We start from the raw sequence: 14,170 nt of genomic DNA on the forward strand, positions 1-14,170 counted from the left end.
AGAACAAACCCGGGATGCAAGCCAGATGAAATAGACAATGAGTAGTTATATAAGGTTTTGGAAGCACATGTAGTAGAACACAAGCTCACTGTATTTTCTTCTCAATTGTCTGCTGTTTGTTCATGTTTCCTTTTCAACATGATTGCATCTCAGTTTAATAGCACTTGCCATCTCAGGCTTTATGGTGCCAGGCCTGACATAGTTACATCCCCTCTGTGCTAAAAATATTGCATGTATATATTCAACCACAGCCCGACATGTTTAGCTAATGGGTTACTCGGAGCTGTGCGCTTATATAATTAAGTGATGTATGTAATTTTGTGTTAACACATTTGCAGTGTGTGTTTTCCTGGTGATTGCAATGCTTTATTCTGTGTAAAGTGTGACATTTTAATTCGCGCTGAACAATTTCCTACCTTGATTCGCCTTGTTTTTGTGGCAGGGGATTATTTTGCAATCAAGATAAAAGCATTATTTATGAAATTTGTAGACTATCCCATTACTGGGAACTTTTAACTGAAGATCAATCTCCTATTTTATTGATCCCTTTGTTAAAAATCTTTATTGGAATTTAAATTTAATCTCTACATTATAGACCTGCCCAGACTTTTGTCTACAGGCACATTTTTTTTAGGCAGCTTTGCAGGGATGGGGTTCCTTAAAAAGTAATTCTCAGGCAGTCTGCCGTCTTATCTCCCCCAGGGAACTTAGTTTCTCTTCGGTGTCACTGACTTTATTCCTGTTGAGTGTTCTCCAGGAGAGACAGCATCTCTGTGGGTGGGAAGGTCTTGGCAAACAAGGTCAGACCTATAGATTCACAGAGGGGGCAGATTTCTGTAAAGCATTTAAGTAACTGACAGGAGCTGGGCCTCAGAGTTACAGAGTGGGAACTAAAATGAGGATATACTCTTTCTCTTTATTGATTGACCAATGGGAGGTACTACAGACAGGAAGGTGAGCTGCCAAGGACAGCCCAGCCCCCTTGCCCTCTGCGGAGGAATTTACATACTCCTGTGGGATCAGAAGTTTCCTCAGTTTAATAAACATTTATTAGAATCTCACTAATGGGGCGCCTGGGTGGCTCAGTGGGTTAAGCCGCTGCCTTCGGCTCAGGTCATGATCTCAGGGTCCTGGGATCGAGTCCCGCATCGGGCTCTCTGCTCAGCAGGGAGCCTGCTTCCTCCTCTCTCTCTGCCTGCCTCTCTGCCTACTTGTGATCTCTCTCTGTCAAATAAATAAATAAAATCTTTAAAAAAAAAAAAAAAAAAGAACCTCACTAATGGCCAGGCAGTACTTTCAAAATATAGTATGGAGAGAGTCACTTGTTCAGTAAATGTTTATTGAGCACTCACTCTAACCAAGACAGAGTCTGGTGAGGAAGAGAGACCTACAATTTGAGTATGGGATGATAGGAGCTAAGATAGAAACATGCGTGATGGAGAAGCTACGGTCAAAGTGTTCCTCCTCCAGGTGAAGGTCAGGGGAATAAGGAAGCTTTTGGAGGGGGTGTGATGCCCAGCGCCAGTCCAGGATAAAAACGTAAGAGCTGAGCAGGAGGAACAAAGGTGAAAAAGGAAGGATATTGTCAGAGGGAAGTCTGTGCGCATGGGGACGCAGGGGTGAAGCCGCGAGTGGTGCTTGTGACCTCTAAGGTGTCCATTATTGTTGGAGGATGGCGAGGCCACTCCACAGCAAGGTCCGCTGTGGTCTGTTCTCCTGGCCCCCAGAGGTCCTGAATTCCCAAGGCCTCCCCTCATCCAAGGAGGGCCCCTTCGTTTTTCAGCACGGCCCTACGACGTCAAGCAGGTGGCAGGCGCTAATGCCAGTGCTGGAAGGTCGCCCCACGGCGGCCCACGTGCTCGCCTCCTAGTCCCGCCCATTCGGGCCTGCGCAGCTGCTCCGTGGTACACAGCAGTTTCGCCAGGAGGACCCACAGGGCGTGCGCTCCAAGTGAGCTTTCTCAGTTGTATGTTTTGGCATTTGAACACAGTGGGAATGTCCTTGTCAGCTCCCATTTGACTTTATTAATTGCAGTTCCTTGGAAAGTGTGTTTTAGTAATGTGGTCTTAGGATGACAGAGCCCGCCCTGCAGAGACCCAAGAGGAGGTATTCAGGGCCCATTGAAAAGCCATCTGCCGCCGATTGCAGTCAACACACACCCCCGTGTCTCTGGCAGCTCCACCGCGGAGCTGTGTGACCGCAGGCAGAATTGTAAACTCTCTGGGCCCCCCTTCTCTGATGCGTCAAGTAAGAGTTTGGACTAGTGGGATCTAAGGTTCTTCTTCAACCCTGGCATTTCAGCCTTTTCCAAGTTACTCAGATGAAGAATCCTACGGTCATAATCGGGGGATTCACAGGCACCTAGCCGTGATCTTTGGTTCCAAATGCCTTTGAAAAACCAAGAACAGCTTTTCCCGCTGCATGCGTTGGAGCCATTCTCTGGCTCTGTATTTGAGGAGGGGGTCGTCTTCAAGAGCCCTCCAGTCTCGATTTTCATTTTTTAAGATACGAAGGGAATCATTAAGCCTCCTGAACATTCCTAGAATATATGGCAGTATGGATCCCGTAACCCGTTTTATGAGTCCTGCTGCAAGACGCTGTCACCTAGCAGCTCTGTATTGTTTCCAGGCCCCGCCCCCCCACCCCCACTTCCCTCGAGGCCTGAGGCTGTGGTTAATAATGTCAAAAGAATGTTTTAAAATTGCTCTTCTGTTGATTCCAAAGTCAGAGCCGTCACGTGGCTAGAGGCCTGGGCTAGGAGTCAAATTCTAAATTTAATTCCAGCCTCTATGAACGTCTTCGGTTCTCGCCTCCTTACCATTTATCGATGTTTCAGTTTCCTCATCTGCAAAATAGGCATAAGATGCCTTGGTCCACGGAAGTGTTTGCAAACAACTCCGTTGTACCCCTGGATTAGCTTTATATCAGGGCAGAATATAATTTTCCATTCCATAATAGGAATGAAACAAAAGCCCTTTTGAGTGTGCACCTTGTGTAAACACCCCATGCTTAAATTCTGATGAATCTCAGAGGTCAGCAAATCCCCACCCCCTTCTTTATTATTTTTTTTTTTAAAGCTAAACAAGGCTAACTGGGGAATTCATTTTGGAATAAAAAGACATGAAAGAAAGGGTATTTCAGCTTGCACAATAGTACAAAGAAGAACAAGAATCATCATGTTTGCTAAAGAACTCACAGCTGTTTAATTTTATAGTAAAATTACTTTAAGAACTTTGCTAATTCAGAGACAAAACCAAACAACTATTGTTGTAAAACTGAACTTCCACGTGTGAGTGGAAAAACCAAGTTAAGATGAATCTGCCCCTAAACTCGTATTAAACTCAAATTAAAAATACAGAGCGTGTTTGTGAATGTAGGTTAGAGGAGCGGCTTTTATCTAAAGAGAAGGCACATAAAGAAGGAAATGGTGCATTTGCTGGTAATATGATGAAAAATAGTTTACGTTCTCATGTACTTTGCCCCCAGCTTTTTCTTAAGCTGCTCAGTCTGTTTTAATACCAGGTTTGTTTGCTTTTTGGGGATGGGCCTGTCAGGCAGGAAATTGTAGAAAGGCGTACAGCAGAAATTTTAAATGGTGTTTTAAAATTAAAATTAAATACCAAGTGGAGTAACCAATTATTAAATTTGGAGTTCAGATTTTTATAAAATTGTATTTTTTAGAGGCTATGAATGAATTGTGTACCTACACTTAGCTCTATAAACTCCAAGTTTCCATATGTTGCCTATTGTCAAAAACAAATAAGCTGTTCCTTATTTTTTTTAAGTGATTTTCTTCCATATTAGGGAATTATTCAGAGATTTCTTTCCTTGGTTCCTATAATTCCAAACCAGTTGGAACATCAGTCTATTTTTGGTTATGAAGGAACTTTTAAAATGTGGGCATGATTTTTTTTGAAGTTTCTAAATCTCATAAAAATCAGTTTGCTACATATATCACAGTTATGGAAGTAAACATAGTGAAGTTATCATAGTCCAGAAAGACAAAGTTCAAATTTCCATGTTACAGCCCTCCTCCCCCGCCACCCCTGGCCCTGCCATTTCCTCCCCCTCCAATCCCACTCCGCATGGGAGGGCCACTAAATGTAAATTCTGAAACACACACAACAACATAAGGTTGTGATTTGTGACTGTGTCTGTCAAGGATGAATGTGCTTACCTGTATTTGATTAAACTCTTGTTAGTTTCTGGGTTTTTATGGTCTTCCCACCACATCACATAGATTCACCACGAGAGGGCAACCAAGAGTTGACTTTCAAGCTAACAAAGCTAGAGAGGGTTTGAATATAAGCTAAGTGTTTTCACTTGCTAAGGATTTATTTCCCCGCCTTCTGATTGCCACACATGCAGCCTCCGAGTTCCAACGAACAGCGAATAATAATCCAAATAAAGTTCTTCTGAGGGGAAATCTAGACAGACTGGTGCAGACAAGAGCTTTTGCCCAAATAAGGATCCCTTTTTGGAGACCCCATGTGTTAGATAACCATCAACTGACAGTTGGTCATGAGTTAATAATGTTGGATGCTGAAATATGCATACCATGTTGCTATAAAAAAGTTTGGAGGACAAAGACAAATACTGGTAAAGGAGATATCAGAAACATAAGAGAGGTGTGCAGACTGTGTCCCTGGTTGTAGGTGGAACCTGCCAAGTAATTTCATTTAAAAAATGTTATAAGTACTACACAGTAGAATGTGTAATATTCACTGCACAATTTGTTGGTGTTGTAGGGATTTGCTCTTAATCTCTCTGCGTGTTCCTGCCTTCAGTGCTATAGCAACTCCTGCCTTCTAAGAAAAGAAAATATTTCCTAAGCTTATTTCCATTGCTACCATTGCTGTTCTTTTATTTTTACAATGGGAGCCCTAACCGGAGGGGTGGGGGAGGGTTTCCATAAAAGAATCCAGGTGGATGTGTGGCCGTTTGATTGGCCTGTTGTATTTGGAGACCTGTTAACGTCTAGTTCTGTTTCCCTGTTGTTGCTGCCGCAGGAATCAAAAGGTGAGGGGTTGGAGGCAATAGGCTTTGATTTTGGCTACTGTGACCAGTTATTTGGGTGGCTGGGACATTGGGCCAGGTGGCCACCAAGCAGCTGCTGTCTTCTTAGAGTAACTACCCAATGGCTTTCGGTGCTAAGAATGAATAGGGAAAAGAATGTGTCTCCTCCTCTGACCCCTAGAGTTCAACCCTTTTTGTTCTATCGACTTTTCGGGGCTCATCGGAGTGCTTTGTCTTCAAAGAATAATCTCACTTTTCGTTTTATGGAACTGGGGGACTTGAAGCACCTTGATAAAGGCAAGAAGGCCATGCCCTTGGGTGCCTTTAGGACTGACTCTATCTGATCTCTCTGCTTACTTGCAAATGAAATCTCCAAAAAGGAAGATGACCATGAATTTATTCCACAATTTACAGTTAAGAAGCTTCTATCTTCTGACCAACCCAAATCACTCAAGGTCTATTTTCTCTTACTCAGTTTGCAAATGGCTAACATTATACCCAACCCACGCTGGTAACTGGAGAGAATAGTTAGTAAAATTAATAATTAGCCTCTTTTTCTCTCTCTCTTCCACTCTTTCCCCCCAAGTGCCCGGTCAAGGCTTAACATTTACTTTGACATCTTAGTTAAGGAAGTTAATAAAATAATATCTTCATTGGGGCCATTGAGTAACCTGGAGTCAATGATTACCAGATCTGAATTTTGCAAAGGAAACACCTCAGCTTCCGCAAAATTCTCAGATGCTAACATCGATGCATGATTACCCTTCCATATAACAGTAAATAAAATCCTAAATTTCAGTGAAACTTTGAATCATCACTTTTGCTGATGATTCTAGCTTCAGATGTTAATCTTGTTCTGTCTACACATTTTCAAGGACCTATCTGTAATCATAACATTGGATTGTTGACTAAACCAGCATCCCCCAAGAGAAAGATAATGCAAGCCACATGTAACCTCCCATTTTCTAGCAACCTCATTTTAAAAGGTAAAAAGAAAAGGCAGAATTAATTTTAATTAATCCAGTATATTCAAAATATTATTTCAATATGGAATCAACATAAAATGTTATTAATGAGATATTTTACTTTTTATATCTTGTCCTGGAAATCCTGTATGTGTTTTATGCTTAGGGTACATCTCCGTTTTGGACCCGACATATTTCAAGTGCTCATTAGCCCCACGTGGCTAGTGGTGACCACGTGAGACAGAGCAGCTCTAAACAGTCGTAGAAACGTTTTATCTTACACCGAAAAAAAAATGGGAGGAAGTTCTAACCTCTTCTGTGTATTCTTTTTGTTCATCTGCTGGTAATCTGTCCACATTTCTCCACAATGTGCACACACTCCTTCCCCCTACCCGAGCACTCTGGCTCGCCCTGCCTCTTCCTCACAACCCCAGACCCTTGCCCTTCTCATTCTGGACCCCCGCTCTACTCCGCTTCCACACATTTTCGAGTATTGTGGCTCGTAGGTAGCCACAAACAAATGAAGTTCAGAGCTCATGCTGGTGGCTCACGGAAGGGAAAAGGGCTGGGAGGGCTTTACCTGAGCAGAGAAAAAGGTCTGGGAGCCTCAAACGAACGAGAATAGTCATCTATTTACTTTTAAGTAAGGGACTTATCGAACTTCTTCAGTTACTCTTTCTGAAAGGTAGAAAAGCATCGAGTGTGAAAAATCCCTTTTAAGTACAAATTCCTCCTGGGATCTCTTAAAAAAGAGATTGGAAGCTTATTCCTTATTACTTATTGGATGACCTTTTACTTTTTCTTATGTGTATGTGTTTGAAAACTGAAATGTCTCTCGTAACATATTAGTCCAAGTCTGTGAGAAGTTAAATACCTCCATGTTAATACACACACACACTCACGGACACACACACACACAAATGTCTCTTTTACTTATTTCCAAGTAGGGAATGTTTTCTTTAGAGATGTAGCAAATCAATTATCCTCATGTTGAAAATGGAATATCTCATTTCCAAACCTGGAGAAATGACTGAACAAGAATGTTCTGTTTATATGAGTCTAAAAACTGTTCTGATATTTGCTGCTCCTTGCAAGGCTAGTCAGCCCCCAAAAAATGTAACTTTCACTTCTGTGCTGTCATGTTCAATTGTAACACCACAGAACATATCAATCATGGACTAGAATGAGCAGGATTTTTGATTGTAACAAAAAGGAAAAGAGAGACAAAAACCCTTTCTGTTTAAGAGGTCCTATCTTTATAAACTTCATAAATTAGAGACATCAAAATATCTTTAAAAAACATTTTCAGACTGGATCCTTAAAATAACCTAAATTAAAAAAAAAAACAAGTATCTTAAATTAATATTCTATTCTTATTCCAGACAGTCATACTAAGAGAGACTAAATCTGTGTTTATTGAATAGTTTTCAAAAAATGGAAACATAAGTTATTTCAGAATCTTAAGAAATACCCAGTAAACATGCAAACCATGCACTTACTCTAATTGTTAATAGCTTTCATGCAGTTTGTTTGGTTTTTTTTTTTCCCCTTCATGTCCAGTACGATCAAGAGTAGAGCCCGAGCACCAGGGCCTAGAAATGGATCCTGGGTACGGGGCATCCAGGGAGAAGAATAGCAGGAGAGATGAGCTGCCGGGGAGAAGGTTGAGCCCCTTCGGCATTTTGTTTTTAATTTTTTAAAAGATTTTATTTATTTATTTGATAGAGATCACAAGTGCGAAGAGAGGCAGGCAGAGACAGAGGGAGAAACAGGTTCCCCGCTGAGCAGAGAGCCCGATGCGGGGCTCGATCCCAGGACCCTGGGATCACGACCTGAGCTGAAGGCAGAGGCTTTAACCCACAGAGCCACCCATTGGCATTTTTAGAGACCATTTTTGGTTTTGCCGGGTTTGCAGCTTCATGACAAGACCTTGCGGCTGGCGAGGGAAATCTGACCCTTTGTGTAGAGCGGTAACACCGGGACCAAACTGCCACCAGAATGTACTCTGTGCACCAAGCTGTGTCCTCAGGTGTCCACTCGGCCCTGATGTTTCTTTACAGAATTGTAAAATTTGGACTTCCATCAGCTTCTGATGCTGTGGTGCATGCAGACACCTCATCACCTCAAAGACAAATGAGCACTTGTGAAAGAGCTGCGGGCCGCCACCTAGGTGCCTTTCACGGGTCCTTAAGGGGACCCTTCCCTGAGAATGGGGCCCCTGGCAGATACTGTGAGGGGCCAGAGCAAACCAAAGGGGAGCTGAGGGTTTGACAGGTCGGGCATGGATTTCAATCTCCTTCCCTATTTCCAGAGTCAGTCTCCTGAAAACCTAGAAGCCTTCTCTCCTCACTCTACACCCAGATTTAGCTCCCAGATTTTCCCTTTATTCCGTAAGTGGTAGTGGAAAGTGTCTCTAATCCCCTTCGTCTTTGCCAGAGCCCTTGTAGACAAGCCTGTTATACACTTCTAGAACATTTCTGCATTCCTTTGGAATTCACTACATTGTTTCAGAATAATATATAGATAACATTTGGTCATTTAAATTTCTCTCCCTCCTCGAGACACAGAGGGGAAATCAAGATAGAAATCTGCCTGTCACTGCTGGTAAAACCTGACTGAAAAAGAGGTTTGCTTGTGTTTTAATGGCAAGAACGCGTGGAGTCACATGCTTTCAAACCAATTAGCAATACAGATGAGCTAGCAAATCGAGTTCCATTTATAGGGTGGGGGAAGGGGAGAAGTCAAATAATCTGTGTTTTTAAGTGTTTCTGAGAAATGAAGACCTCCGGGGCAGAGAGAAGGCGGATCAGGAAATAGCTATGCAAATCACATGCCTATGAAATTACTAAAACTTTGATCAGGGGCATTAACGATTGCTCCAGCATTCACAAGTATGAAACAAAGAGTGAGTAAGACTGGGCATGTTTTGGAAGGGATTACAAGTGTGTTGATTTACGTGGTTTGTTGAGCAGTCAATGAAGTCCGAGGCTGTTTTGGACTTCAGCTGCCCAGGCAGTCCAGGTATGACAAACGTACTAAGACGTTCCACTCTCATTAGTGACTTGTGGGGATCTCAGTGAAGCTGACAAACAGCCAAAGTGGCAGGACCTCGTGGGAAGCCTGCTTCCTTTCTTTTTTGCCCCCTGCCCTCCTTCTAACAAACACAACTGCTCACCCCTCACAGGAGGTGGAAGCGGCCCTGGGTTCTGAGAGAGGGTTGTTCAGTGGAAATGCTAAATCGTGGTTATGGGCCCAGTGGTCCAAACAGCGCCAGGGGATGGCTGGAGCCAATGCAGACGTGGACACTTGCAGCAGCCACGACATCCAGGGTGGTAGTGTGATGGGCCCTCTGGGGCACATGCAGCGGTCATCGCTCAGGGCATTTTGAGGGCGGCTCCTGCCTCAGTTCACGCCTCTGAACTATTCTCGTTCATGCCTTGGTTTAAGAAAAAAAAAAAAAAAAACCCTGGAAAAGGGAACTGTCAGAACAGTTGTGGAAAATGATAACAGTCTTGCAGTGGGTTTTGTTTGCTGTTTGTCTTACCTCTCGCCTCTTGCAGTCAAGACATCCTTAAGGTGGGACCGTCCCACAAGATGGAGTCAGGCACGTCAATAGCCCCAAGGGCTTGTGTCTCAGACAACATGGTTGCTTCCCAGACATTCCTGTTGGGTGTAGAAGGTTGTTTATGGGAAAACAGAATACAAGTAAATTTGAAAATTGTTAAATCTGTGTGTCATGAATGCTCTGCGCATTCAGAGAAAGATTCAACCAGTTAACAGACTTTGAAGAGCACCAGCAGCTGCCGCCGCTTCCTGGCATCATTCTCTTAGGTGTGGAGCAGTGAGTATAGGGAATCTAGCTGCGGATTTGAAGTGAACGTTTCAGGGAATCATTTATGAATTTTTAAACTAAAAATGTTGGCTTTAAGTTAAAGCCAAAATGAGGGCTGAGAGCTTCTGTTTTTCTTTTCTTTTTTCCCAAGTATTTGAAAACTGAAATTCTGTAAGAGATTATCTGTGAAATGCCTTTCTTTTATTACACCCATAAATTTCAGGAGTGGCTTTGATCAAGCCTTCTGCCATGCATGGTTTCTAAATCTTTTACTCATACATTAATAACTTTAAAAACACTCATCCTATTTTTGTTGTAGTGAAAGAGGAAGTTTCTAAATAGTCAAAAGGGAAACATTGAAAATAGAACACAGTAAATGATAACTAAATTAGGGTATTTTTTTTCCAGCAAGAGCAATGCTCCATGCTGAAACTTGCCAGAGTATTTTAAGATTATTGTCTATAAAGCAAATATACCAGAGAATTGAGATGCTCAGAGGAAAGGCATTACAGAAATGCAAAGTATTATCAGTGATGCATACTATACATGGAACGATGTTTGTCAGTCCCTAATACATCAGTCAGAGGAGTTTAGTTTTCTGGCTTGGGTTTAGTGTTTAAAACACACACACACACACGCACACGCACACGCACATGCGCACACACACAAAACTTGCAAATCAAGTGAGCTAACACTCTGCCAACTTCCTCTAGATATTCACCCTGGGGGTCAAACTCTTAGGAAAATGATGCCTGGCTTTCCATCCCCCTAACTGCAGTCCCCACCAACAAGCAAGTCCTATCTCTAAGAGGGAGCTCGCAAAGAATTTCTCGAGAGAATATGGAGCTGCTTTGGCAACAAAATGCTCTCTGCAAAATGAGAAGAAAGAGTTGTTAACTGATGAGTCAATCCCGCTTTTATAGCAGTTTATCTTCGTGGTATTTCCAAGAGCATAAATGTTATAAAAAAAGAGAGACGGTCATGACAGGAAGAACACAGTAGAAAAAAACAGGAACGTTTAAGCCAAAAGCAATTTACTTTGCCAGTAACTGGTTACATTTCCTTTGTTTTATTATTATTATTTCAAGAGTTGGGGTTGAGCTGAAAGTTTCCCACACCTGGCGCTGCCCTGACACGTAACTTGTCAGAACCCATAGTGAAGTGAACATATAAAAGAATGCCTGGAAATTCTGAGCTTCTAGACGTGTTAAGAAAACAAACAAACCCCCAAACCTTGTTTTGCTATGTTGTCTTTAAAAAAAAAGGTTCTATTTTATTAATATTTGACGGAGTTAAGAAGAGGAAAAAACAAAACATGCGGGTCAGATGTCAAAGGCGCCCGGAGCACCGGCGGTCGCCAGTGCTCCTGGGATCAACACCAATGGAAATAGTAGTGACTTCACAAAGGCGCATACTTGTTAATTTCATGACGCTGAGTAAGAGGAACAGATGGGCAGTCAGAGAGGAAAGATTTTTTAAAAACCACAGAGATCTTTCACTGTTCAGGCAGAAGAGTCGGTGGCCTCCTGCAAAGGGGGAATGTGGTTGGCTCTCTCAGTGTTATAGACCTGTGCGGCATTAGTGGAAGCCTTTCCACCTACCGCTGAGTCAGGTCGGCGGGGACCCTGCTCCATGCCAAGCCTGTAGGATGTCGTTGGCTGCCTAAGATGGGCCCTGCACCCATGTGCTATGTGGTATTTGGGTGTTTTTGTTTGGGGAAAGCTCCCTGGTGACTACCAGCCCACGTTAACCATATAGCTATCTCATTATTGGACAGAATGAATGCCTCTGTCTGTTAGAAGTTCCTTAAAACAGGGACTCCGGATAAAATCCAGTGGCCTGGGTTGGACTCCTTCTGCTACCTATAACCAGTTGCAAGACCTAAGACAAGTAATTTCTTCTGTGTCTCGGTTTCCTGGTCTGGAAAATGGGGATAATAATCTCCCCTTCCTGCTGGTTTGCTGCGAGTTTTAAATGAGTTATTATAGGCAAAGGGCTGACTGGCACAGAGAAAGTGCTCAGTAAAGAGCAGCTATTCTTACTGTTTGTGTGTAGTATTGAAAACATTCATGTGAAGAGCATTGACTGAACGCTGTGAGTAAGCCCGGCCAGAGCTGGGCTGTGGATTATATACACATGTGAAAGTCACCATGCATTTATGGCTTCTCACTATTTATTTAGTTAGTTAGTTAGTTACTTACTTACTTACTTACTTTTTTATTTTGTAGTGGGACTGACTAGAACCAGTTGTGCTCTCAACAACTTTACTGCTGGCTCCCCACACTCCTGACCACCACCACACCATAAAGCATTTGTTTTCACTCGCCTGCCTAGCAAATGATTTGTTCTCTTGACTCTATGAGAAAAAAAAAAGTAGCCTGAAGTAACCAGAACTTTTACTCCCCCCAAATAGCCAGCCCCTCAATTCCAAAGCTTCCCCTGGGGTCTTATAGATCCCAGAGGTTTCAGAATATATTATGGGCCCCCCTCCCCCAGTCCTGCATGCTCCATCCTCCCTGGGACTTTGAACATCTGGTCTTTGGGGCACTGGGGCCTTGGGGACAAGATCACAGCCCTTCCAAGATGCCAGACATAGACATCAGGAACCAAGGACCTTGGGTTTTCTGTCTCAATTCACGGAGCAAACTTGCAAGTCTCTGGGTTACATTCCCAGAGCTCAAGTGTAAATAGTGTGAAGGGAATGCAGTTTTACAGGTGCCTAGTACGACAGGTACGCACATGGCCAGGGTGGTGGGTTTGGCTCATGAAAACTTGAAGGAGGTATCTGTGGGCATCTTTAGTTCCATCCGTCACTTTTTCATTCACCAAGTTGATACTAGTAATGCCGTCTCCTGGGTGTGTGCTGGGCAGGTGACAGAAGAGTCCACATGGTCCTGCCATCTTCAGGACCCTCCAACCGAGGCTAAAATAACCCCTAAACCACAGCTAAAATATCACGAATACAGTGGTACCTTCCAGAAGAGAAAGCCAGACAAGGAGGGGAGAAGGGAAAGGAGAAGCGAGGTCTGTGAGTTTGAGGCTTGAGCGATCGGTGGGATTTGCCTAGCCTACCTGCAGTGTCAGCGACTTGCCTCATTAGGAACAAAAGGCTTTTTTCTCTTGATCAGATCCCATTTAGAGTTAAGTTTGTGTGAGCAGAATATTAGGTGCTAGCCTGTTCTAAATTTATGATTCTCAGAATTTGCTGGGGAAGGGCATGTGCTTCTCTGGGTTCTGAAAACAGCTCAAAGAATGGAGAAAATAGACCCAATTTGAGGATGACCTATTGTCAGTTCCCGGAACCTCTGCCTGTATTTAAAACAGCCTGTTCAGTACAAGTTCTATCTAAAAGGCCTTTGGGATTTGAAAGCTTTCTGGAAAGAGATGCTTTTAGGTTTAAGTGGGTTTTTTGCCAAAATGTGAGGAAGGAGAGATCGTAGTTAACAAGTCTGAGAACAGAGGCGATCCTATTTTGTTTCTTTTCGTGAAATGTCTCAGACCTACCCCGCGTTCTGCTCCCTTTCTGTCAGCTCTTTCTGCTGGGCTATTATTTTGATAAGGGACATGAAAGGACATCCTCCCCTCACGCTCATTAAAGTCTTAGCACTTGGGTCCGTTGTGGAAACACTTCTGTGCCACACAGAGTCTCGAACCAAAATAGTCCACGCCCTGGCTCGGGGCTGAGGCTGGGGCCGGTTCATGGAAGGTGGTGGCAGGAGGCTGGGACAGGGGAGCAGGAGGTCAGGATCCACAAAACAGGCCCGATGAAATCACCAGCCCCGTGCAGGGCGGGGGAGAGAGCAGAGCCCTCCCTGCCCGTCTGGCAACTCCGGCAAAGTCCTCAGAGCTCATCCCACACACTCCGTGCTAGTCACTGCTGTGTGTTTACATGAGTAATGGAGCTGCGGGGGGAGGGGAGTTGTAAGCAGAGCGCGGAGCCTGGCAGCTCGCATTCGCAATCACATTCGCCTTGGGAGGGAAGCTGACAGCCACACCAAGTCAAATCGAGACTTCCAGGGACGTGGCCGGGAAGCGGTCACATGCTGTAGCTTTCAGGAGCGCAGACATCCTCAGACAGATGTTTGTCGACTGGAATGGGTAATCGTGACTTTCTCTTTGCTTTGATTTTTGTCTGGGAGTTGGTTTCCTCGTGATAATTCCAGGCTGGCTTTGGGGGATGGACTTCTGGACACTCGTCCGCCGGGGGGTGGGGGGTGGGGAGGAGAGGACAGGGGGTTTGGGAGGGGGAGCCTGAGCCCCACAAGCCACTTTTTAAACTTTTGTCCAACTGGAAAGGCAGCTCCGCTTTCCCGAGGTTTCCCCAGCAGCAGAGCTGTTATCCACAGTAGAAAAATCG

The 14,170-nt window shown here is 43.8% G+C and overlaps 1 protein-coding gene across 3 annotated transcripts in view; it reads left to right on the forward strand.

Moving 5' to 3' along the window:
* Positions 1-14,170, forward strand: part of ARID5B (AT-rich interaction domain 5B) — a 177,312-nt gene that overhangs the window by 119,118 nt on the left and 44,024 nt on the right. Inside the window, exon 1 of one of the 3 annotated variants that reach the window (XM_032313599.1) lies at positions 13,210-13,911. The exons of the other annotated variants lie outside the window; for them this stretch is intronic. Coding sequence (XP_032169490.1) covers positions 13,908-13,911 — 4 coding nt within the window. The 5' untranslated portion in view covers positions 13,210-13,907. Of the gene's footprint in view, positions 1-13,209; positions 13,912-14,170 lie in introns of those variants that run through there. 3 annotated transcript variants of the gene reach the window in all.

The sequence above is a fragment of the Mustela erminea genome, chromosome 14, assembly GCF_009829155.1.
Source record: "Mustela erminea isolate mMusErm1 chromosome 14, mMusErm1.Pri, whole genome shotgun sequence".
NCBI lineage: Eukaryota > Metazoa > Chordata > Mammalia > Carnivora > Mustelidae > Mustela > Mustela erminea.